The following is a 26,741-nucleotide window of genomic DNA, read 5'->3' as shown; positions in this document are numbered from 1 at the left end:
AATTTGCCTGTTTGTTAGCAAATGTGTTGATACACTTGAGAAACTATGAATCTGTCTTGCAGAAATTCCAATTTATGCCACAGTCCACACGCTTAGATTTGCTTGCACTGGAAGAGGTTCCTGCTTCTATAGGTTGCGTTAAGACACCAAAACCAGAGGTCAGACTTCCCCCCTATAGAAGGACCAAGCTGACTCATGCAACATGGCAAGCCAAACCATGACTTGGCAAGATTGCATGAACATGCAGGTGCCCAGAGTCCTCCCTGCTACTTTTTGCTGCTTAGTCTGTGAGTCATCTGAACTGGGATTGGTAGTTAAGGTTTGTTCTTGGCTACAGCTCATGGTTAGTGAGGAGAGAGCTTAACCCACAAGTCCTGGTTTGGACAACATGCTAAGCCACACCTTGGCACAGCAGCAGAAAAAAGGCTGGGGCAGAGCAAAGCTGCTGCAAGTTCCTTTCAGGGAGTCTGCCTGTTCTCACTATACCATAGCCTGGCCTACTGAACCAGGTCTATATTGTTGCATTCTGAAACAAAGGAGAAGGTCCCCAAAGATATGAAAAAGCAGCAGACAAAAGCACATGAACTCCTAGAGCAAGCATCCCCAAACTACGGCCCTCCAGATGTTTTGGCCTACAACTCCCATGATCCTAGCTAACAGGACCAGTGGTCGGGGAGGATGGGAATTGTAGTCCAAAACATCTGGAGGGCCGAAGTTTGGGGGTGCCTGCCCTAGAGCAATGAAAATAGCATAAAAGTTATTTATAAGTTAACAAAACAAGATCTGTTGTTTTTCATTGTATTCTGCACAACTCTGCAATATTGTGACTCTACACAATTACACTCTTTACTATGTCCTTGTTGTTTTCCTTCAGGCAGGGCCGGCTCACCCATGAGGCCACAGCCTCAGGTGGCAAGGTACATGGGGGCAGCAGACCCAGATGCAGATGTTTATTCCCCCCCCCTGTTGCTGATGCAGAGCTTTGCTCATCCCTTCTTCCTTGGCTAGAAGGGAGGTGCTTTTTGTGGTTTGCCTCAGGTGCCAAAATGCCTTGGGCTGGCCCTGCCTTCAGGAACAGCCATCGCTCAGTGGCAGAGCACAATCTCTGCATGTAGAAGCTCCCAGATTCATTCCTTTGTATCTCCAAATAGGGCTGGGAAGGAGCCATGCCTGAGACTCAGGAATTAAAGCCACTGCCAGCCAGTATGAATAAAATGACAATACTGACCTAGGCAGACCAATGGCCTGGCTTGGAATCAGGCAAGTGTAACACACAGGGTGGTTAGCATAAGAGCAGCTGCAAGTCTGAACTGGAAATGTGGATTTAGGATAGGATAGGAGTGCTGAGCCCCACAGATGGGTTCACAAAAAACACAGATAACTCAGTTGGCTTAATGGAGCTGTTCTATTTTATTTTGTTATCCTGAATGATTAGACAAAGAACAGGAGTGGGAAACGGAGGGCATGTCTACTGCAGACAACTAAAGGAGTGGTCCAAAGGCCATGGTTTCCTTCAAAGAACCTAGAGAGTTTTTGCTTGCTGATGGTGGTAGGAATTCTTTGTTAAAGATAACAGAATCATCAAGGTTTTTTTGGGTATGGTAGACCGTCTAGCCCACCTCCCTGCTTGAGTCAGGATCACAAGCCTAAGGACACCTTGGTTGGAGCCATAACAGTGTAACTCATGGGCCCTTTAGCTTTTGCAGCTGAAGGTATGTACAGCTGCCTGTGATTAAGACGACTGGCTCTGCTCCACCGTGGTCAGTCTTTCTACCAGACTTGCCCATAGGATGGAGACAGAGTGCTCCCCACAGCACACAGGCACCCCCTGCATCTTGACCTTTAGTCTACCAGATGAGAAACAGGCATCAGCAGTGCAGGACTGGAAAGACTATGCCCCAGCCAGGCTGGTGCCCCTTCATGCTCTCTGTGCCACAGGTTGACCCCTCATGGGCTAGGATGCCATTTCTGCACACCTGGCCCTGGCAGGCACACATTATTCTCTTCTGGTGAACAGACATTGACTCTAGTAGCTGCAGTCTTCTGCCAGTCACTGGCTATCTGGGCTTTCCTTTCATACCCAGAAGGAATTGGCATGGTAGTTGGAAGCATGAGGACAAGTGGTTTCCACTAGCACTAGCACTTGTGCGTCCCTAGATAAGATGTTTCTGGATCCAACCATTTTTTGATGGAGGAATTAGAACACATGGGAGTCAAATGGCACAGCAACAGAGCAGGCAGAGTTTGGATCATTTCCTCTTGGGGTGCCTTAAGGGTCCCAGGGTCATTGGTGATCACCAAAAATATTACTTTGTGAAATCCCCCCCCCTTATTTTGTAATGGTGCTACAGACATCTAGCATGGAATTTGCAGGAAATTGGCTACATCAGAGGTGTGCGTGTGCAGGATTAGAGAGAGTTTCCATGGAGGGTGCCCAGTATTCTAATTACAGTACAGACCAAAAAAATAGAACTTTTAGTCTAAGACGACAGAGATCTTTAGGGACATTTTAGAACTACGGTGAAAACTCAGGGCTTACCTCTGCACATGCTCAACTGCATGGTCTTGATTCCTACAGAATCTAAGAGCCCCACTCTGGTATGGAAAACCGACTCCAGGGCTGACTAGTGTGGAAACTCCTCGCAGGCAGAGGCTAAGACTCTGGTATGGAAAATAGGTCCCGGGGCTGAATGGAAGCGTGGGATCTCCTTACAGGCAGAAGCCCGGCCAGCCCCCCGCATACCCCACGCCCTTTGTCAGGTCCAAACTTCTCGGGTCTCCCTCTCTTACTCACCTAGACAAGGGAGGGCCCCCATCCTCGCCAAGGCGCGTGTGTCCCCGAGCTGGAGACGGGAGCGGCGGCGGCGGCGAGCTGCAGCGAGCGCGGCGCGGAGGCGGAGTGTTGGAGGAGGGGGGAGCCTCTCCACACCCCGGCGCGCTCGGCAGGCCCCGCCCGGCCACCCCACACGCCCTCCCGTCCGGGAGAAACTTTCCCCGGCGGCGGCTGCCTTTGCGCCTTGCCGAGCGGGGGACGCGCGCACGAGGGGCGGGCATCGGGGCGCGGCAGAGCCGGGAGAGGCTCCCCAGGGCCCGAGTGCAGGAGAAGCGGCGCGTCGGGGAAACTTTGGCGCGGGAGCGCGGGGCGCAGCCGCTGGGGCCCCCTCCGGAGGCGAGAAAGAGAGGCAGGGCGTCCTGTGTAACGAAGCGGGGGCCTCCCATGGCCAGCCCGGCGGCGGCACCGGCTCCCCGCCGCCAGTGACCCCCGGAAAGCAAGCTGCGGCCGCGGCGGGGCCGTCGTGCGCCCCCCCGCGTCCTCTCCACGTTTGGCCGCCCGCCAGGGAGATGTCCGGGAAGAGCGCACCTGCGGCGGCGCTCGCCGAGGACACCTGGATCCCCGCGGAGAAGGGAGGCGGTTCCCCCGCCGCCTCACCCCCCAAAAAGAAGAAGCCCAAGTCCGGTTCGTCTAGCCTGCGCAGGGCCTTCAGCTGGCTGCGGGGCAGGCGGAAGAAGAAGCCGAAGGGCCCTCCTGGCGCGCCCCCTGCGGAGGGCAAGAAGCACGACGAGCGCCACAAGGGCAAAGGTAAGGCGCGTCGGCCGCTAGCCGGATCCCAGCTGCGGGGCGGGAGGGGTCTGAAGAGCGCTCTGCACATGCTTAACGGGTCTTCCCGTGGTCTTGCTTCACACTTGTCAGGGTGGAGCTGGGGTGAGTGCCAGCCCAAGCCAAGCCCTGGCCTGGGGCTGGTTGTGCTTCTACGCTGGCGACGGGAAGGCGCTCTGCACATGGTTAGCTGGACTCTATTTTATGAATATTTCCGCATGCTCAAGGGATACGGCGTGGGAAGGAAATCGCGTGCTAACTTGGATTCGGCCCCTGTGATTTCCTGGCCTAGAAGAAACTCTGAATTTTTTTTGCCAAAGGTTGTACTTAGAGAATAGAGCTGGGTTCAACTGCTTTAGCTCTGCACGTGAACAGTGTTACAGTGAATATGTCACCCATTCCCAGTCCCTTCCTTGTAACTGGAAATCGATTCCAAGGTGAAGCCCAAGTTGCCTAAAGTTGCTTTCCCTTCCTGAGACGTTTGACCTGCTTTATCAGCCCTTCACATGATCCATGACTCTGCCCCACCTTACTGAAACCAGGCCCCAGCTTTAGCCCATGGCTGAGTGGGCTGCCAACAAATCCCCAGGCAAGCCTTTATAATGCCATTCCGACCAGCCTTCCGCCATTCCTTGACTTACTTCCTCATGCCAACTGAACCCGTTCCCTCCTTGCCTTGCTTGAAACAGGTGTGGGTGGCGCTTCAAGGACTGGGGCACAGGCTCAGGCAGGGCACAAAGTTGCATAAATGTGCAGAGTGCCCCTGCACATTTAAGATGGCCAGTGGCTGGGCTCTCACCTGCATGGCTCTCACCACCAAGACGGAGAGAAAATGTGTGTGTTTTTTAAGTTCAGAAGGAGGAGGAAAGGGGCATAGGATCTGCAGCATGGCACAAAACAATCTGAGACTAGCCCCCTGTGCTACCTCCCAGGGGGATTTTCCTGTCCCCATCTCCATCTTTTTATTTTAGAGAGTGCCTGTTTGGAGTTGTGGGTCATCATTTTGACTTTCCTCTTCAGCAGTGGAAGTGTCTTTCTGTCAGCATGGGGTGCAGCAGGTCCTAGTTTTGGGTAACCTGTGTGTGTATTTGCAGGGAGAGAGCTGCATTTGGTTTTTCTGGGGCCTGGGCAATTGCAGCCAGCTCATTCTTTCTAGCAGCGTGAGGTGTGGGCCTCTTCTACCCCCCATTGCAAATTCCATTTCTACCCAAGGCTGTTGCTGGTTCAGTGGGCATGTTCCTTCTCCCTCTGACTCATGAGGTCAGAGATCCTGAGAGAAATCTGGAGCAGCTCCAGATGCTTCCCCAGTCCACACAGCTGTTTTGCACAAGCTGAACTGTGGCTCTGGCCCCACCCTGAGCCTGTCTCCGCTCTTATTTTCTTTTTTTTAAAAGAATAATAGAATTGTAGAGTTGGAAGGGTTATCTAGTCCAACCCCCTGCAATGCAGGAATCTCAACATAGTTTCTCCCCTGTGCATGTTTGTTGATGTTTACTAAGGTTTCCGCTATCACTGAAGCTCTTTCCTCTCTCCATACATCCAAATGGTTTCCTCCTGTGCACACTGTCCATGTACACCCAGGTTGGTGGGAAACAAAGGAAGGAGGCTGCTGGACTGTTGTTGGAAACGCCCCCTCCCCAATTTGCTTTGATGTGGAGTGAAGAGGTGCAGAAAAACTCCTCACGATGTGTTGGCATGGTTGGTCTTTGTGAAGATGCCTGTGCTGAGTTGGAGTGAACCAGATGTACGGGTAGCCAATCTGTGTCACAGATGCCACAAGTGGCATAAACAGTAATAATAACAACACTGATAAACCTAGAGCAATGTTCCAATGGAGCATTTAAGCAAGTGAAAGTAGACTCCTCCTACTCTGGCCTGGTTAAACCACTGTTCTGAGGATCGGGGGGGGGGTGTCCTCTGGGCTGCTTTAGAATCAGAAGAAACCCTTTTGGGAAATGGGTGTGTACCTGTGGTGCTGACCCAGGGAGGCATGCCTAATTGTGACATTGCCAAACTCTGCATTGCTGATGGCCCTGTATCCATGACATCAAAAGCAGCTGGACGTTGTTTTTGTCCTGGCACTGTGGCAGATGTGGCGTTTGGCATTCTAAAGAACTCAGGAAGCCTCTTGGCCAAAGAGGGATGGGCAGTTGCTTTTTAGACCCATCGACCCAGAAGCTTCTCTTGGTACTGGCTTGGTTCAGAGGAACTCTGGCCTTGTCTGGGTGGTCCTCTGCTTTACTCAGCCCCAACCACACACTGCTTTTCTTGTGGTGGCAGCCTGCTCATGTTAAGAGACCTGCGATGTGCTCTCTGTGTGAACTTGTGCTATTATCTGCCCATTCCCTTCCAGCGCTGCCCATCCCCTGCCATGTGTCTGTTGGCTTCTAGCCCCTGGAGAGCTGCTCCAGGTGCCAGTCTTTTCACAGAATCATAGAAATGTAGAGTTGGAACTTGGAAGAGTCCCCCAAGGAGCATCTAGTCCAACCTGCCTTGGCCCTTGAGCTACTTGCTCCTTTGTCCCCTTGTCCAGGTGCGCTTGTGCTTTTCAACCCTGGCAGGGCAGACAAAAAGCCCAAGGGACAAGGTGATCATGAATCAGCACTGTAGCACCTTTCCAAAGCAAACAAGCACCATCTTGGTGTGGAACATGAGTGAGACATGGAAGTCCTCCCCTGGCCCCCTCCACTTGGCATCAGGGTACCATGTTCAACCCTGAATGCAGAACAGAGCTGAATTCTGGTTGTTGAACTCAAGAACGGCATGAGAGAAGCTGGAAAGAATCCAAAGAAGAGTATCTACCATGACCAGAGGTCTGAAGAATACGGGGCAAGGCTGCAGTGCAGAAGCGATGGCTTGCTAGGTCAGGCCAAAAGTCCAGCTAGTGCAGCTTTATGTTCCCAGCAGTGGAACATAAACTCTTCCTGCCCCAGGATGTTTACATGTTTTGGGCACCTTTTGCTGTTTTGGTTCAGCACCTAGGACCCCAGTTGCTGCTTCAGTTTGAAGAATAGAAGTCTCTTGAGAGGAGAATCTGATTGCTGTTTTCAGAATACACAATAAGTTAAGTTACCTTGAGAGGACCAGGATCAGTTTCTTCCCTTGTCTTCTGGTTGTGGATCTGTACACGGGGCTGGGATTGTATTTGCAAGAAGTTAGGAAACTGACATTTGTGTGTGGGATCCATGAGGCTTTACTGAAGAAAAGTCTGAAATGAGATACTTTTGTGAACATCCCCTAGAAAAAGATACCTGTAGTCACTTTAAGTGCCTTAAATTTATCTTTTTATGGCTTCTGTCTCTCTTGTGCTTGAGGCGACTCACTGCAATATATAAAAACAGCACACATCAGTTCCTTGTAAATCAAAGAGTAAAAACCTTCCAGGACAGCAACATAGGTGAGCAGCAGTTTCCTCTGACAGGTCTCCATCAGCTCCCAAGAGCTCTCTTGAGGAGGCCATTCTGACCATAGCTGCCAAGTTTTCCCTTTTCTCGCGAGGAAGCCTATTCAGCATAAGGGAAAATCCCTTAAAAAAAAGGGATAACTTGGCAGCTATGATTCTGACAGACCCTCTTGAAAGCCAGACCTTCTCGTGGGGAGTGAGCGTGTTGGGAATGAATGGCCTCATTTGAATATAGCAATACTGCAAGTATTTATTTTTCTTAAAATGCATATCCTGCCTTTCTCCCACCGCAGAGCTTACGTTGATATGCATGTGGGGTTCCCAGACAGTCTCCCATCCAGGCACTGACCAGACCTAGACCTGATGAACTTCAGCAAGGTGGTGCTGCCTTCAGAACGTACCTTGGCTTTTGGTGTCCTGGGATTGAGCTGCGTGGTAGTGTAGTGTAGTGGTTAGAGTGTCAGACTAGGGCCCCTCAGAGGTTTGATATCTCTTCTGTTCTCAGTCTTCTGTCTGGCAAGACAGGCACTAGATATGTATCCACACTAAGAGATGTGTCTGAAATGTAGGGAATGGAAGAGAAATAAATTTGGCCCACATTTTGAAGCAAACCAACCTAATATGCTAGTCCTAAACACAGCTGTCCATTGGATTACACCCTTCTCTGAATGTTGTAGTTCCGGTTCAGTGGTACATGTGAAAGGAGGGGATCCTACAGACCCCAGGCTTAGAGGGGTTTTTAAGGTCAATATGACCACAAATGGTCTCTAGAACTGTTGGACCTCTTGGCAAGGAAATGCAAAAAAAGGCCAAAGTTATTTTTAGTGGTGCCCTGAAACAAATGTTGGTTTTAGTTGATTTTAGTATTGCATTTTTGATTTTATTTTGGCTTATATTTCTTCACAAGCCATTTTGTGTGTGTGTTGGGGGGGGGGAAGAGGGTGGATTCCTGAAAAGTGGTCTATAAATCTGCTAGATGAAAAATAAAGAGGGACAACTGCTTGAAAACGAGGTTCAAATTGGGTGCCTCCTGAACAACCGAAAGTGCTTGAAACATGTGGGCAGAAGGATCTGCCGGTGGAAATATTTAGGATTACGTAGGAGAGAGGGAAACGGCCATTGGGGTTCTTTCCTTGACCTCTTTCAGCCATGCAAGATGGCTTGTTTTGATTCCCATGAGCTGCTGCTGCTGGATGAAACCACCAAAGTCTGTCGTCACAACATACTCTCTGGTTTCAAGAAGCATAATGCGGAAGAGCCACACCCTGTTCAACCCTTTCAGCTCTGGCCGCTGAAGCTGCTCACCTCCTACCAGGCAGGGCTCAGAAGCTGCCATGGCCTAGTTAGGAGATGAGCTTCCTAGGGCGATGGTGACTGCCGGCCACGTGGCCTTGGGTTGGTCATGTTCTGTGTTTTGGTGGGTGGCAAGGCCTTCTGGTGCAATTCCAGCGGGGCAGGAACTCGGGGACTGGTTTATAGCACCTTCTGACAGTGGAGTGAAAGACCTATAAAGAGCGAGATGGTTATTATTAGGCTTTTACTAGTTTCTTTCATGTAATTTGGGGTACTGCAGTGCATTCCACTATTGGGCAGCGTGGCTGAAGCTGCATATGCTCAGGTGGGGACTGGATCTGCTGCACGTGGATGGCAGTCAGGCTGGGCACTTCCAGCAGTTACAGCAGGAGGTGGCTGATGGCCCAGATGGCAAGAGGACCATTAAGTTTCCAGATGAGGGTGTGGACCAGCCTTCCCCAACCTGGTGCCCTCCAGATCTTTCAGGCTACCACTCCCACCAGCCCCAAGCATTTTATGACTATGTTGGGTGAGGCTGATGAAAGTCCGAAACATCTGGAGGGAACCAGGTTGGGAAAGGTTGGCAGAGAGAGAATTTTGGCTCCATGCTGACTTTTTTTGCTCTTGAAATGATGCTGGTACGTACATTTATGTTCCCGCTCCTTGATTTGATATCTCTTCTGTTCTCAGTCTTCTGTCTGGCAAGACAGGCACTAGATATGTATCCACACTAAGAGATGTGTCTGAAATGTAGGGAATGGAAGAGAAATAAATTCGGCCCACATTTTGAAGCAAACCAACCTAATATGCTAGTCCTGAACACAGCTGTCCATTGGATTACACCCTTCTCTGAATGTTGTAGTTCCGGTTCAAAAGTGCACAAAAATGCCTATTTGATATGGGTGGGTGAAAATAGTACAACATGCATATTTTAGGGGAAGAAGTGTGTGTATACGGTATGTTTTCAATCCCCAAAAAGCCTATGGATGGAGTGGACCTAGGATTGACTCCATGCAAAAGTAGCATCCCTTCCCAAGATATACATTTAATCAGAGCGTGTTATCAACACTTCCTCTTGTCCTATGCCTAGAAAGCATGTTCCCCTTGCTCTGCTCCTTTCCCAAGGAAAGCCTGCCCTTAAGCTCACAACAACAACAATCTGCAGAAACCCAATGGCTGTTTGTTCCAACTGAGCACTAAAGAGTTGTTGTTCCTGGAGGAAAGCAGCGGGACAAGAGGAAGTGTGGATATAAGCCCTGAGTCAGACCACTCTGCCATTTAGCCCAAAATTGTCTGCCCTCAGAAGTGCTGGCTCTTTCCCTGTCCTGGACCTTGGGTCGTTTTTAACTGGGATTGAACCCAGGTCTTTCTCTGTGCCAGGCATGCACATTACCACTTGTGCAATCCAAAGGTTGGCATGCCTGGCACACTCTGCAGCATTGCAAGGGATCCTGCACAAGTCTTGGACCACCTGCTGATTCCCTGCCACTGATCCATGTGCTGCTTTTCCAGGCAACAACTTTGCCTGCTTGCAGAGTGACGGTCTGGCTGAGCTTGCTGACAGCAACCTTGGTTTGCTGCTCAACCTTGAACTGAACTCGGATCCTTGCACACCATTCAGCTTGTCACTGGCACTGCTAAGGAAAGGGCAGCTGCTTTGCTCCTTCTACAGTGGTACCTCGGTTTAAGTACACAATTGGTTCTGGAAATCTGTACTTAACCTGAAGCGTACTTAACCTGAAGCGAACTTTCCCATTGAAAGTAATGGAAGGTGGATTAATCCATTCCAGACGGGTCCGCGGAGTACTTAAACTAAAAGTACTCAAACCGAAGTGTACTTAAACCGAGGTATGACTGTACCTGCTTCTGTTCCTCCTTTCTGTATATTGCATCTAGTTTGCAGGATACTCTGCAAGGCATGCCCCTCTTGCTCCCTTTTTACAGGCTGGGGTGTGGATTTTCCCTGATGGAGCTGGGCCTTCCAGGTGTTGAAAAATCCATGCTCAACTCTCAAGGGCAATTTTTGTTTGTCCCCCCCCCTTTGTGAACCAGACCCTACCACTGTGGGTCAACCAAGACCAGACACCTGTTGCTCTAGGCACCCAAGAGGGATCATCGCAAAGGGCCTTGGCTCCGCAAATATGTAAATGGCCTCTGTGCTGAAATTCAAACCAGTATGAAAGCAATTTAGATGTTACACCTCTCCACCTCCCTCCACATGTACTGGTGTTATGCTCAGCTCTGTGCAGTGGAGGGCGCTACCCGGAGCTGTATTACTTGTGCACAGGCTCAATCCCCCACTCCAGCCACCAGGACAGGACCATCTGCACTGAACAGCCTCCTCCAGCCTTGGCTGGGGCTGATGGGAGTTGTAGTCGAGATCATCTGGAGAGCACCAGGTTGGGGAAGGCTGACCTAGAACTATAGTTCCTTTGCTGAGATTCAGGGCAGTTAAGGTGTTTTCCAAGGGCTGTTAAGGGGTGATATGATAGCCATGTTCAAATATATAAAAGGATGTCATATAGAGGAGGGAGAAAGCTTGTTTTCTGCTGCTCCAGAGAAGCAGACACGGAGCAATTGATTCAAACTACAAGAAAGAAGATTCCACCTAAACATTAGGAAGAACTTCCTGACAGTAAGAGCTGTTCAGCAGTGGAATTTGCTACCAAGGAGTGTGGTGGAGTCTCCTTCTTTGGAGGTCTTTAAGCAGAGGCTTGACAGCCATATGTCAAGAATGCTTTGATGGTGTTTCCTGCTCGGCAGGGGGTTGGACTGGATGGCCCTTGTGGTCTCTTCCAACTCTACGATTCTATGATTCTATGTACTGTGGCAATAGAGGTTTTGTATACCAAAAGCAAATAATTAAACTCGGCCCAGTGGCATATTGGGAGCCAGTGCAATTTGTTTAGCAAAGGCATTACATATTGGGGCTTAGGGTGCTCTGTTAAGTAATCTGCACCAGCTGCAGCCTCTGGACCCACCTTAAGGGCCCACCTAGAGTGCCTTGCAAGTAATCCAGCTTTGATATTAACAGTGCATGTGGTCAAGGAATGGTTATAGTTGGGGTACTAGCTGAAGCTGGTGAAAGAATCCTCTCTCCCTTTCCAACTCAGGAGCTGGGGACAATATACTTGGGCTTACCTTATTGTATCCTCCTCACAACTACTCCATGGAGTAGGCTTAGGAAGGGGGGTGCTGAAGTCACCCAGTGAGCTTCCTGGCTTGGTGGGGATTGGCGTCCAGTTGAAGGGCAGCCCACTCTCCTTGGCTGGGCACGGCCTCCTATTCTGGACTAAGGAATACAGCAGGCAGGGGGGTAAGTGCAGGTATGTGGCACAGAGCCACAAAAATATCCCAGCAAGGCCGTCTGCCCACAAGCCAGGCATGAAACAGGATTTCTTGGCTAAGCTGCCCATTCTGAAGACTCGCAGGACGTGTTCACGCATGAAGTGCTTGGTGAAATTTTGTCTGGTGCTTGTGTTCTTTCTTTTTTCTTAAGAAGAAAACTCTCAAGTGCTGGGCCTGGTGATTTCCTAGGACCAGTTCTCCACCACCACCCATCTACTGCAGTGGGACCCCCCAGAGCCTCACGCAGACATCTCCCTTGCTTCGTATGTTAAAACAGCCTTTCCTAACAGCTGGCTGGGACTGATGGGAGTTGTAGTCCAAAAGCATCTGAAAGGCTGCATTGAAGTCTTCTCCCTACCCACCATATGAGGGCTTTTGAATTGCCCCCTCCTCCTTAATGATTGCTCCAGCATCCCGTGTTATCCACACATCCATCCACTCTGACTGTGCCTGCAAGCTCTAACAAATTAATTGGTGCAATTTGTCAACGGATGGTTTAAAAGGCACCTTCGCTGTAATTTTGTAATTTGTATATTTATATAGATGCCATTGATTAAAGGCCAGGCTGATTACAGAATCTTTTCTTGACCTCTCTACCCACTGCGAGCTGAGATCGGGGGAAGGCAGAGTTGGAAAACTCTTTTAAAAAATTCCTCGCTGTCATGTTGCACAACCTGGCACCCCCCAGATGATGTTGGACTGCAAGCTGGTGTGCTGACTTGGGGCTGATGAGAGTTGTAGTCCAACCATATTTGGAGGGTGCTGGGTTGGCAATTAAAAAAAAAAGATTTCTACGTGACTGCCTCAAACTATATCTGATTTCTCAGTGCTCTGGAGACCAGCTAGGGAATTCACACAGGTGCCAGCTGTCAGAAAGGAAAAAGCAGAGTTGTCATAATGAAACAAACTTGTCCACAAGGAAGGCGTTCCTCTTTGTGCCTGTCAGTTGGAAGTGGGCTTCTGCGACCAAAGAGAAGAGCCATTGTTAATATTTCCCAAAGTCTTCACTTTCGTTTTGTCGTTTTAGCAGCTTGCAACTGCATATTTATTTGTCCTCAAGGGCTGCAATTGCAAGGCAGAGCTGGTTTGTTTTAATAAACAGAAAACATGTCTGCGCACAGATGCCTCTCCCTTCCACAGCTCAAACCTGGGTTATAATAGGGGGCCCAGACTGAGGCTGTCGGGGTTTATATCTGTGTTTGGGTTCTTTTTGTTTTAAAAGCAAGCGGAGCTCTTGGCTTGGTTGTTATTTTGTGGCAAGGAGTTCCACAAGTCAGTTGGTGGGAAGAAAAGCTGCTCCCTGCTTTTTCCCATTCCTTCCTTGGCCTGGGTATCCTTACCTGGAAACAAGTAAGCAGAAAGCTTCCGTAAAAGAATCCAGGGAACTGTAGTTTTTGCTCAGAGTTACCATTCCCAACACACTTCACAAACTTCATTTCCCGGGGTTCTTTTGTGGAATCCCTGTGGTTTAAGTGTGTGTCTCATATGGGGTGTGCACAGGATGAGAGAAGGCATAACATTGTGCTGTTGAAGTATCTTCCTCTCCTTTAGGCAGAGGAAGTATCCTTTAAGCAGGCTCCTGGTAACTTTTATTTTTAAAAGTCTGAAACAGTCGGGGACCCTCTCTGTTTATACAAACATTCATCCCAACTGCTGCTTTTAAACTGCATTTCCCCCTACAGCTACCTGGCTGAGTTTCTCTCTTCTGTTCATAAATAGTATCCTTGCCATCTCTTGGCTCCTCAAAAAGGAAGGGCGCAGTCCACTTAACCCTTTCATGAATGACAGGTTACACAACCCGGAAGTTAAAATTCAGCCTACTTTGAAAAATGCCTTTTCCAACAAATGGGATTATTCTCCTTCTCCTCCAACCCCAGCTGTGCATTTACACACACAGGATCTGACCTTGCATTGCTGCAAAACCTGCAAGCGCTGAAATACGTGGTCTTGTGTGCACTTCGTTTTCATCACAGAGCAGTGCTAGTTTGAAGCTCGTGTCTCTTTTCCTGTACTAGAAATGTCTGGGAATTTGAGTGGGTGTGAAATTTAAAGAGAGTTTGAGGTTACTTCGTTGAATCACAAGGGATGAAAGAGACCTATAAGCTTGGTCCAAAGGCAGGATGCCTATGGGCATCAACGCCACCCCCTCTGCCCCGAGATCTGACTCCCATAATCCAGGCCACAAATGGCATACCAAGGCATCTGCAAAGCAACTAGATTCAGATGACTCAAGCAAGCGAGTCCAGTTCAGTACTGTAGAGAAAAGGGCCATTCTGCTTCCATACAGTTCCTCTTCTGAGGAATACTGTCCCAGCTACCCAGTGTTAGAAACTCAGATATATTAGCTAGATGCCAAATGGGCTCATTAAACCAGGGTTACAGTCACCAAAACAGAATGCCCAATTGTCATTTTTGGGCCAGACAGCTCGAAAGTCGTATTTTTCAAAATGACTTTTTGGCTCCTGAAATTCATTCTGATCAAATATAACAAATAGAATTCTACAGGATGTGTTGTCAGTATCTGAAAACAGTCAAGATCCAACGATCCCCAGGCATGCACCTCCAGATGATGGAGACGTCAGGCACCATCCTGGCAACTAAACATCTTCGCTTGGTCGCAAGTGGCCAATAGCCAGGTGCAAAATGCACCAGGCGCTTGGGGAATTTCGAGCGCTGATGATCGTTATGTTGGAGGCTTCTGAATGCCAGCTGCTGTGATGCACAAGTCGGGAGAGAACCCTTGCTCTCAAGTTCTGCTTTTCGGCTTCCCATTATGGCATCTGGTTGACCACTGTATGAACAGGATGCTGAACTAGATACCCGTCCCCTTAATCTACTAGGGCTCTTTTTTCAGTTCTTCTAGGTAGGCTCCTGCTTCTTGATATGCCTGGCACAATGGCACCTCCTGCATCAGTTGTGGACCTCTTGTCTTTACTGTGTAATATCAGTGGGGCATGGGAGCAGCACGGCACACTTGGCTTGGTTCCCAGGCCATTCCCAGACCAAATGATGCCTAGTGGCAGGGCTGGGGAAAATCCATCAGAGCTGGGCACAAAGTGGCAGAGGGCACAGCTCAGTGGCAGAATCCCCTGGGAAAGGGGAAGAGTCCTGCTAGGGAGCCTAGAGAGTACTCCCTAAGCGGATAGATCTATCTATCTATCATCTATCTATCTATCTATCTATCTATCTATCTATCTATCTATCTATCAGATCCCCCCAATATATTTATTGGTTTTATAAACCTTGAACAAACATACAACAAACAGAAGACAAAATACAAAATGCAAAATACAAAAAACAAAACAATACATAATACAAAAATACATTAAAAAGAAATACAAAATACAAAAATCTTATTCTAACTTTGATTCTAAACTTGTTGACTTCCTCCTTTCTCTCTCAACTGTGTTTCAAAATATCACATCCTTAGTACTTTCCACATCTTATTCCATCTATTTTAAAAATTATTTAAACATCTCATAACTCTCATTGACTTATCTAACATATTATATCTCTTATTATATATTATCTTAAAATTCTAATTTCTATAACACTTTTATCTAAATATCACTCTCTGTTATCTCAGCCTTTATCTAAATCTTAATATACAATTCAACCTTAACCAAGTCTCTTCTGCAGCCTCCTTACACTTCCAAATCTTATATCAAACACTAATAATCTTAAAATGATTTCCTAAATAAACTTTAAATTTCTTCCAATCTTCCTCCACCGACTCTTCCCCCTGTTCACGGAGTCTTCTGGTCAGCTCAGCCAGTTCCATAAATTCTATCAGCTTCAACTGCCAGTCGTCCACAGTAGGCAAATCTTCACTTTTCCAATTTCTTGCTAATAAAATTCTCGCTGCTGTTGTGGCATAAAAAAAAAAACAACCAACGTGATATCTTTCTTTGGTAGTTCCTCTCTAATTATCCCAAGTAAAAAAAGCTTCTGGTTTCTTAACAAAAGTGTTTTTAACACTTTCTTCATTTCGTTATGAATCTTTTCCCAAAAGCTCTTTACTTGGGGGCATGTCCACCACATATGGTAAAAGGTTCCTTCCACATTCTTACATTTCCAACATTTATTGTCCTTTTAATGATAAATCTTAGCTAGTTTTACTGGTGTAAGATACCACCCAGATTTCTTACCTGCTATGAAGCTCCAGGGTTGGTCACAACCCACAACATATAACTTGCAGTTCAAAAAACAGTTACTATAAAACCATTACAATGATAAAAAAGAAGGAAAACCATTCCAGATGAACAGAAGAGTATACATTCAGCAGAAATAGGTGAGTCCTACAAAACATGTTGCTGTCAAAGGCTGGGGGAAAGAGTTGTATCTTTTAGCATTAAGTCAGAAAATGTGGAGAGGGAACATTTTCACTGAGACTGTTGCAAGGAGAAAGGGTTTAACTCTCCCTAATTTGCAAGGGCCGGATGCCGCAATTCCTTCTCCCACCATTGCTTGGCTGCTGTTTACTTTTCTGTAAAAAAAACCCTCAGTAGTGCATATTAATTGCACTATTAAGTCATTAATTGCCCGATTAAGTCACGTCTAATTTGGTCCCCAGGAAACAGTGCTAAAGGGAGGATCCTGGCTCAGAGGTAGAGAACAATTCTGGGTTCAGAGGAACCATTGGCTTGGCTAGCCATAAGACAGCTTGCTAAGTTCCTAAGATAGCAGTGGCTTTCCCAAATGAAACCACCCAATGAGGCTGAGATGGGCCTGTAATGGAGACTGCACTCCTACCTGGCACTGTCTCTCTCTCTAGCTGCATCAGTCTACTAAGTAACTAAGTAACTAGGACCCATAGGAAGAATGCAGAGATGTGAGATGTTGGTGACAAGGTAATGTGTGACAAGATGCCGTTTATTTTGTAGGGTTCAATTGCATCCTGTGCTAGAAAGGCTGCCTGGTTCCTTCAGCTGTTACTAAGCACACTGTTGCTGGCCTCAACCTTAATTGCTGAAATAGTTTCCAAGTGTTTGTGAAATAATTTTGTTAATCTGCAGGGCGCAGAAGGCCAAGAGTGACATTTCTGAAAATGTGGGCAACAGGAATCCAGTGTCTGGTTTGAACTGGAAACCAATGTGAGCTTCTCAGACTGAACAAAGAGAGGTGTGCCTCTTCCACCTGGAGGGGAGGGGGAAGTGCAAGAAATGCTTTTGCAAACAGCATAATCTGAGATCTGATTTTTAAAACCCACCAAATTGTTTTGGAGTCAGATTTCTGTATATGAGGAACGTGTTCTTTCTTAAGACAATATGATCATTGACATGGTCTCTGGCACAGGAGAGGGTGAGAAATGAAGGTGAAGAGCTGAACAAATATGAATTAGAACGGATTTGACTTGTCAAACCGGTGCAGGTGCCTTTGAGTTTCTGTATTTCTCCAGTTTCAGGTGAGGAAGTCAGGGGCAATTCAGTGAGGGCTGCCATCTCAGCCACCCTTACCTGGGTGCAAGTCCCATGGAACCCAGTGAGCTGACTGCACAGGATCAGCTGGAATGGGAAACCTTTCTTTCCATCGATTTGGATCTTGGTTATAGCAGGAGGAAGGCACAAGCCGCAGGGACTGAAATCGGGTCTCAGCAGGAAATAGCTGGCCAACGTTTAGCTTATTTCTGTTAATGATTTCAGATCTTAACTTAGGCTTTTTGGTGTCAGGCTTTTGTTTTCACCCAGAAGGGTTTTTGTTTCCTCCTTGAGGGGCCCAGAGACTCAAGTGCCTTTCTGTAAACTGCTTAGACTCTCCCAAAACTTGGTTTCACCCGCTAACCCCCAGTGACCCATAACATACTCAGGAGTTTCATTTAATCAGCTTTACACATTAAGCTTTCCTTCCATTCCGTTTTACAGATTTCAGCCCTTTGCAGGGAGGGGGTGTCCTGCTGAAATAAATTCCAGATTTGGTGCCCATTTTTAGGGCAGTGCAAGGCTGCCAGTTTGCATACAACAGCTTTTCATACATTCTGTTTTCTATGAATTTTGAATTATTGGCAAGGGACAGGACAGATGCTGCCATGGCATCTTAGGCAAAGGTAAAGGTAAAGGACCCTTGGACAGTTAAGTCCAGTCGAATTTGACTATGGGGTGTGGTGCTTATTTCGCTTCAGGCCAAGGGAGCCAATGTTTGCCTGCAGTCAGCTTTCTGGATCATGTAGTAAGCATGACTAAACTGCTTCTGGTGCAACGGGACACAGTGACGAGTGCCAGAGCACACGGAAACGCCGTTTGCCTTCCCACTGCAGCGGTACCTATTTATCTACTTGCATTGGTATGCTTTTGAACTGCTAGGTTGGCAGGAGCTGGGACAGAGCAAAGAGAGCTCACCCCATCACATGGATTCCAACCACCAACTTCTGATCGGCAAGCCCAAGAGGCTCATTGGTTTAGACCACAGGGCCACCCGCTCCCTTTCATGGCATCTTAAAGGACAGGGTGCATGGGCGTACCCAGCGAGGGACGGGGGGGGGCGAGAAGCAGCCTGAAATCGGGCTGTTTTCGTCCCCTCCACGGCTGCAGCCAGCAACAGGAACGTGGGAGGGGAGCAGCCTGAGCTGGGGGTGGGGGTGGAAGGGAGCTCCATCCTTCCGTCCCCCCTCTTTCTTCCTTCCTTTTTCTCTCTCTCTCTCCCTCCCTCCCTTCTCTCTCTCTCTCACCCCTTCCTTCCTTCCTTCCTTCCTTCCTTCTCTCTCTCTCACCCACCCCTCCCTCCCTCCCTCCTTCCTCCCCTCTCTCTTCCCCTCTCTTGCCCCCCCCAGCTTTGATCCTGTTTACGCCCCTGACAGGGTGGGCCATGGGGCAAAGAATAACAGCTGCAGGGGTGTCCTATGACCATTGGGTGGGGCCGTAGGTCAGTGATGGTGGAGCAGAATTTGCATTTGGGTGAAGGAGAAATCCATTTGAAATAGATTTGCACATGGATTTTGCTGGGTCTGATCCAATTGGGCTTCACTTGCAATGGATTGTTTCTCATATTGAGGGCCTGCTGCTTATATGCCATCTGCCTGTATAATGTCTGGTGTCCTTTTTTTTTTTTGGTAAGCCTGACTAATCACATAGAAAATGACTCATTTTTTAAAAACATAGATTGTACATATAAATGCATATAAAACAGTCAAGCCCCATGCTGCACAATATTTTGTGTAGAAGAATGTTACCAGTATATTAATACATATGAGTTTTATAAAGTAATATGCATTGTATGCATCTGTATATGTCCTGGTTACTTTCTGCTTGTGTATAGTATTGTACGCATAATAATATAATTTGTGAGATTTCCGTGCATTTGTAGCAGAACAGGGGACCTCACTTCTAGTCAAGATTAAGGAGCAAGTTGGGGTTTGGGGTGGGGAATCTCTTGAGATAGTCAGAAGAATGCACCCCTTTTTGACATGCTGAAAGCCCAAAGATTAGAATCTATGGCATTTTAAAATAATTTTTTGAATAGGGCTGCTAGGAAAGAAATACTGCCCCCCCCCATTTTTCTGAGACCTTACAGTCCTACTGCTGGCCTGGCTCAGTAGTACAAGGCAGTTTCCTGTATTCACCGAAAGACTTGCCGAAGGCCCTTCCTGGATTCTGACATTTCTTTGAAAGCACTTGGGTGTGATATGTACTTTTAGTATTTTCCACCTGCCAATCTGCCTTGATCAGGGATAGACAATGTGGTGCCCTCCAGATGTTCAGCAATCAGCTGTAGTCGGCAGATTGGGATCTCTTGTGCCCTTGGCAAGGAGCTGTATTGGCATCCCCCCCACCCCCCAAAAAAAACACTTTACCGCAATAGCTGCATTAGAAATGACTATATTTTACTTGACCCAAATACTTGAAGCATCCAGAGTGAGTGCGAGGGTGAAGGGCAAAAAATAAAAGTGCATGTGAGAAGAACTTGCTGCGACAGGGGCATCGCGTCAGCGCACACATTTACACAATGCACTCCATAGTCTGATTTTTTTGCACGCATCCCTCATCCCAGGCCTGTGTCCCGGCAGAGTTTGGTTTCACCAGCCCCTAGGTACGCCTCTAGCAGGCAGTATGGTCAATGGTCAGGGCTGATGGGGGTTTGAGTTCATCAACATCTGGAAACCTCCTGCCTAGAGCCACAGAAGACCATGGGATATATTTGGGAACCCCTAATCACACCAGGATCTTCATGTTAGGCCATGCCATAAAATGTATGCACTGCTAGATTGTGAGGGGAAAACCTCAGAGCAGTTCACAAAAGAATAATAATTTTAAAATTGTCAATAAAAACGATTAAAGCGGCTATTTAAAACATTCAAAAGATAATTAAACAATAAGCTAAAAACTGATTAAAACACAAGTCAGCATTCTACATATCTGGGCAAGCTTGCCTGAAAAAAAAAGTTTTTAGTAGGCACTGAAAAGAAGTGAAGGTGCTTGCCTGCCTCATATCACTAGGCAGGGAGTTCCAAAGTGTAGGTGCTGCCACACTAAAAGATTGCTATATTACAATTGCAGAATGAGGATTATGAGGCACCTGCAACTGTGCCAGTTCCACTCTTTGCTCAGGGGTTCTCTGATGGATGCTGCTACACCTTCACTGGTAAACCTAAGCGAAGGCGGCTGCAAACGGGGGGTATTTAACCTGGTGCCCACCAGAGATGGGCTGAATGAAGCATTTGCCACCATTTTCCTTTTCCAGTGAAGGTAGCGGCAGAGGACACCCCACCTAAGGCCCTCTTATGCATGGCACTGGCCCTTGCATGGGCCAGAATGTGCAAACTTGTAAGCTTCACAGAACTGTTTGTCATAGGTCTGGTTTGCACATTACATTACACTGTGGTTGAAGAAACCATGAGTTGTCCCAGTGACAATCAACCAAACCATAGCTTGTTTGCCCAGAGTCCGTTTTGTTTCCCAGCTGCTCTTGCTTTGTGCCTTAGCAGCTTGGCAGTTGTGTGGGGAAATCGCCAAGGAAATCAAAAGGTGACAGAAAATTAAAGCGGGACAGAATGTTGGGGAAATACAACAAATGAATGTGCATGAGTGAAGGAGGGAATTGAGATAGATGGATGGATGGTTAGCTAGATAAGCTTTAGGCAAGTATAATTATAATGCTTTTGACTGTAAAGGACTTCTGCAGGTATGGTGAAGGGTAGCTAGATTCTGAGTCCATTTTTTGTCCTCCCCCTAAAATGCTGCCGCCTTGTGGACTCTGTCAGCCAAGGCTTCCATCTGTGCCCAGGCATGGCCCCAGAACATGTAAATCAGGACCAGGGCTTTGGAGCATGTGCAAAATCTCTCTCCTGCTCCAGTGAGCACCCCCAAGTCAGAGGGGTGCAATGTTCAGGCAAACCTTTAGCTGGGTCACCCCTCACTTTTTTGGAAATGAAACCCTTCTGGTGACACTGGAGGAGTGAGATCGAGAGATGGAGCTAGGAGGCAGCAAAGCTGTCAGGGCAGGAAGAAGACAAGAGGCCAACCCCCCCTGCGTGCCCCTCCCCTTTGCCTCCTGCGATTGGCTCAGTGACCAAGGGAGGGAGGAGTGGATGCTGAAAGCAGGCAGCGGCCCTGAGCCACAGGGATGGGAAGGCAGAGCTGAGCCCTGTGCGCCTCTCCCTCTTTCTTTCTGTGCCACGGAAACCCAGCCAAGGAGAGAGAAGGCTTGCCTGGCTCAGTCATGTAAGCACCCTGTTCCTCCTCCTCCTCCTCTTCCCAGCAACAAGGGGGTGGGTGGGGCAAGGTGAGGAGGAAGAGACGGGGGAAAGGTGCCTGTTGCACCTACGGGCACCATGGGCAACTCGTACCACAAGTGGAGCCCCCCAAATGCCAAGGGATGGTCTCTCTGGAACTTTGGCCGCTCTGCAGGGCTGAAGACAGGTACGGGCTTGTCAGGTGGGGAGCCTCTGGGAGGCCTGGCAGGGAGGGTGCGGCTGGGGAGTTGCTGTGGGGCAGCCACTTTGGGGAAGGGACCGAAAGGGGCAAATATCCTCATGACTTACCCCCGCCCCTGCCAAAATTTCCAGAGTACAAAGCTCCTCCGTGGGCCCTTAGCTTCCAAGTTCATCCCGCCTCAAAGTGGCAGATACTAGCTTTTCTCAGGTATGAGGGGAATCTAACCTGGCATATGCTCAGAGGCATTCCTGTCTTCACATGCTCCAGAGCAGCTTCCTGTGGCTGCTGGGAGTTGTAGTCCAAAACACTGAGCCGTGGCCTAGCTATGAAGTCAGATTTTAGGGTTGAATCGGAGTTCTCATTGCTCTGGCAGTTTTGAAATCTGAGGTCCAGAGATGCTCTTCCGCACCCGGCTCTTTACCCTGTTGTTCCAGAGTTCCTGGCGCCTCTTGCTTGGAAATTGCAGCTGGGAAATGCACTTCACCATTGCAATATCCTCACGTCAAAACACTGGGGAGACTGTCTCCTGGTTTCACTGAAAAAACAATTTGTGAAGGTGCTCTGCAGTCCTGAAGGAACCAAATCTGAAATTAAACCAGGGCTCAGTTTTTATTTTATTTATCACAAGATCTGCATAACACTTGTCCGTTGGTAGATTTGTAAGGCAGCTATGAAAGCGCCAGAAAAGACCCAGCAATAATTTTAAAAAATGATGAGCATAACAAGCATGCATTTGCAAACACACGTGTCATATAGGAACACTGAACAGAGAGCCAGGTTGGGCTGTGGCTTTTGGTTTGATTGTGCATTGAATATCAAACTTTGGGTTGTTGCTGTGGTTTCTCCTTGTTGTTGGAGCTCCTTTGCTGTTTCAAAAGAGGGGGCTGTCCTTGGGCCATCTCTGGTGTTGCAACCAGCCCTGAGGCTGCTTTGTGGGTTTCTAGGGCTGGTGCTTTGCTAATATAATCACCCCACAGAGGAGATCACTCCCCTGGAATCAGCCTAACTAATCTGGAAGGATTGTTCTTCTGTAGAGTCAACTAGAGTCAACTAAGGTTGCCAACTGTTTTTCCAGCCTCTGTGCCTGCACCTCTAAAAGAAGCCTTACAGGTATTAGCAGAATAGAAAGCTTATCTCCATGTTGTGAAGAGCTCAGTCTATAGGTTTCTGCATATTATTCTGATATTAAAGGCAAAGGAGCAAGGCTCCCCCACCCCACCCAGGTCACCTTGTAACCCCAGTATCCACCTTCTCATTCAAATCCGATATTACCAGCCAATATCCCAAGGCCATTGTACGAATCCAGGTTTGACTGCACTTGGAGTACTGTTTCAGTTCTGGTCACCTCACCTCAAGAAGGACATTGTAGAATCAATTCAGAAAAGGGCAACCAAAACATTCAAGGGAATGGAGCAACTCCTCTATGAGGAAAGGTTGCAACATCTGGGATTTTTTTTTAGTTCAGAGGAAAGGGCTAATAAGAGGTGACATGATATAAGTTTGTAAAATGATGTGTGGCAAGGAGAAAGTGGATAGAGGAAAGTTTCCCTCTCCCTCTCATAACACTAGAACTCGTGGACATTCAATGAAGCCAAATGTGAAGATTTGGGATAGATAATAAGAAAGTATTTCTTCATGTAGCACATAGTTAACTGTGGAGTTCCCTCCTGCGGGAGGCAGTGATGACCACTGACTTGGACGGCTTTAAAAGAGGAATGGACAGATTCATGGAGAAGGCTATCCATGGCTCCTCACCATGATAGCTGTGCTCTGCCACTGCTGTCAGAGGGAGTATATTTCTGAAGACCAGTTGCTGGAAACTGCAGGAGGGGACAGTGCTGCTGTGCTCAGGTCCTGCTTGCGTTCTTCCCATGGGTAGCTGGTTGGCCACTGTGAGAACAGGATGCTGGGCTAGATGGGCTATTGGCCTGATCCAGCAGTAGTGGTGGACATTGGACTCTCAAATCTCAGCAGCGCCCTGTGCGACACAAAAATTCGGCACCGCCCCAACTCTCACGCCCCTTGCAGTGTGGCGCCTCGTGTGGCCGAACCCTAAAACTGTCTCCACCAGCAGACATTTACTGTATGTTTTCATCCAGCTGTTTCTCTGTGTTTCAGCCTCCCCCAATCTGAATGCCCTCCTGGCTAGGGCCTAATGGGAGTTGTGGTCCAAAACAGCTAGAGGGTACCCAGGTTGAGGACGGCTGCTGCATTCATTGCTTGTTCTCCTTGCCCCCCCCCTTAGTCTCCCTCCCCATTGTCAAAGTATAGATTAAACACACAGAGCAGCAGACACCCCTCTTATTTGCTTAAGCCACCTTGCAAAGTGTCAGATACATTGATGGATTACAACAGTAATAACATGGGCGTACCCAGGATCAAAACTAGGGGGGGGCAAGGGGAGGGGCCAAGGCACGGAAGGGGAGGGGCCACAAAGTGGGCGGGGAAAGTGCAGTCAGAGGCGCCGGGCTGATGGGCAGAGGCGGAGCACAGCCCGACAGAGCGCACCGTGGCGCGACCTCCCTCCAGCTGGGAGATTGAGAGAGAGATTGAGAGAGAGAGAGAAAGAGAGATCTGGAACCGCGCAGACGCCCCTCTCTCCTTGCGACCCTGTTCTCAGCAACTGCCGACCCCTGCACGGTTTTGCATGCGGGCAGATGACAGAGCCAAGCTCCTCCCGCTGCCTCGCGATGGCCCAATCGAAAAGACCCTGGCCAAAGGCGGGCACCTTTGTCACAGAGAGGAAAGCTGGGGAGGCGCCGGCAATAGCAGGAGGGGGGCAGCAAGGCAGGAGTTCGCCAGGGCAGGAAGGCCCCCCTGCCGCGCTCCCTGGTTCCCCGCCGTGCATGGCTTTGCCTGAGGGCGTGACTGGGAGCTGGAGGGAGAGCGCGGCGCGACGGGCGGGAACGGCGAACTCGCGCTCCGCCGGGCTGTGCCCCTCCCTAGAAGCAGGGCTGGTTGGTGGAGGCGGAGCCCAGCCCAGCGGAGCGCGAGTTCGGCATTCCCGCCCACCCCGCCGCGCTCCCTGGTTCCCCGCTGTGCTTGGCCTTGCCTGAGGGCGTGCCGGGGAGCTGGAGGGAGGGTGCGGCACGGCGGGAATGGCGAACTCGCGCTCCGCCGGGCTGTGCTCCGCCTCTGCCCACCAGCCCTGCTTCTAGGGAGGGGCAGCCTGCGGCCCCCACTTGCCCCGCGGTGTGTACGCCCTTGTGGGGGGGGGCAGCTGGCTTCTAGAGTAGGGCAGCTGCCCTAACTTGCCCCGTGGTGGGTACGCCCTTGAGTAATAATCTTATGTTAATATCTTGATACATTTTTTTAATGCCGCCTTGGGTACTCCTGTGCGTAGAAAGACGGGATAAAAATTCCCCTGCTTGTTTCAAGGATATTAAGAAGCAGCTAATTGGTGCTCGGTGTCCTTGAGTGTGCTGAGCACTGGTCTTTTGGAGCATAAGGAGAGACTGTGGCTAGGAATACGCTTCGTACTTTTTTTTCCTAGCAGGCTGGTAGTATAAATGTTGGTTGCCTAATTAACAGCCGCTGGATTAGGGATTCAAAAGTTCACTTTATTTTTCAGTCTGTTGATGTGCTTGTGGTTATAGCATGTGATGGGGAGGTCAGGACTCCTGAGTTTTTGTTTTTGGTGTTGCTGCTGATTCAGGGAAGCCAAGGCCTCTTACCTCCACCCCCACAAAACAGGAATTTCTGTTTAGCTGATGGTTTTTATCCCCCCAAATGAAAACCTTGACACAAATGGGGTGATAATTCCTGTAAACAGGAAAGATCAGTTCCTTAATTTTTTACTGTATGGTGCTTTTAGTTTATTTCCCCGCACTAAAGCCCCCTCTCCCCTTCTCCGTTTAACAACAAAGCTTGCTGCTTTTTTTAGAGGACAGGTTGTTGCAAATGCAATTCACCTGAAACAAAACAGGCAAATGATAGAGGATCTTCCCTGATGATGATGATGATGATGATGATAATGTTATTGTACAGGGATGATGTGTTTTTTTCTCCAGGACACGATTTCAGGTGCCCTTGGGTTCCTGATCAATCTGCCTGCTAAGATAAACTGTACTGAAGAACTGAGAAATGAAACTTTTTAATGTTCATTAAATCTGTGCTAGGATCTTGCTTCATTCTTCACCCACCCTTTTAGTATGAATAAATCGTAATTCATTTCTAAAATGTGAGACTCTTAAGTTTGTGAGTTGCTTGTTGGTGATGGAAAGGCAGAAGCACTGGGTTTTTTAAATAATAAAATCTTCTGCTTCCCATGCTGAGCCTTGGCACCGATAGCACAGCCCAGGGTTGGTTTGAGCATGATTGACTCAGATTAAGTCCTGCTTTTCTGGCTGAATTCAAAGCCGTGTGGTCACCTGGTCATGTGCCTCTAAAAGCCACCTGACATGCAAAAACCTAGCAAGTGAAACTTCCTCCTCAACTTATTTGATTGATTTCTGCATGTGAGGCTCCAGTAAAAAGGCCCAGGGGGAGCAGGACCAAGAAAAATAGTTGGCAGCCCTAACTCAGAGTTGCCACTTGTAGCCAAGTATGAGAAGCACCTTTATGAGTTTGATTTGGGATGTGGGATGGCACTTGGCTTGGCCCGATGTCTTGGCAGAAGAAAGGTTGCTGAGAGTCAGACATGGATTTTGCAGGCTTCCTGGGCTGATTTCTGAAACCCTTCTGTGAAGTGACCTTGGCCAAGACAGCCCTGCTTATTTGCCTGCTGATGCGTCAGACTTTCCAGGCAAGGTATTTTGCAAGACGTCGTTGGAAAAACACTGTGTGACACGTGTAGCAGTAATAGTGGTGGAAGAACACCTATTGCAATGCCAACGTTTTGGCTCTTGGCACTGTACCAGACCTTGCTGAAGAGAGGGAGAAGGCCCTGGGCTGGATGGATGGAGTGGCAGCTGAGTCATCCCCCAAAGTTGGCATTGCAGGAGTACCCTTGACGCTGCTCTTTGGGTGATCAGATGCCAAGGAGGAGAGCTGAACTTTTGTACTTTCCGTTGAAAAAGGCATCTGGGCAGATGTGGCCTTTCTGTCTTGCAGGGACTTGTTAAATCGCCTGTCCTTCCCATTCCACATATGCAGTCTGCGAAATTTCCCTGTTTTGGAACTACGATTACTGGTACATAAAGGGCCAAACTAGACATGACACCATTTCAGCAATGAGCAATTGTGCAAGTGCTTTTTAATATTTTAAAAACTGAGTAGCAGATACGGCATTGGG

General features: G+C 48.4%; 1 protein-coding gene across 2 annotated transcripts in view; it reads left to right on the top strand.

Annotated features, from left to right (window-relative positions):
* Window positions 1-2,809: 2,809 nt before the first annotated feature.
* Window positions 2,810-26,741, top strand: part of NHSL3 (NHS like 3) — a 58,115-nt gene continuing 34,183 nt past the window's right edge. The window contains exon 1 of one of the 2 annotated variants that reach the window (XM_035117223.2): window positions 2,810-3,580. In XM_035117223.2, coding sequence (XP_034973114.2) covers window positions 3,343-3,580 — 238 coding nt within the window. In that variant the 5' untranslated portion in view covers window positions 2,810-3,342. The other variant, XM_035117224.2, reaches the window with a different exon arrangement.

This window comes from Zootoca vivipara, chromosome 6 (assembly GCF_963506605.1).
Source record: "Zootoca vivipara chromosome 6, rZooViv1.1, whole genome shotgun sequence".
Lineage (NCBI taxonomy): Eukaryota > Metazoa > Chordata > Lepidosauria > Squamata > Lacertidae > Zootoca > Zootoca vivipara.
This window is presented reverse-complemented; position numbering and strand designations above follow the sequence as displayed.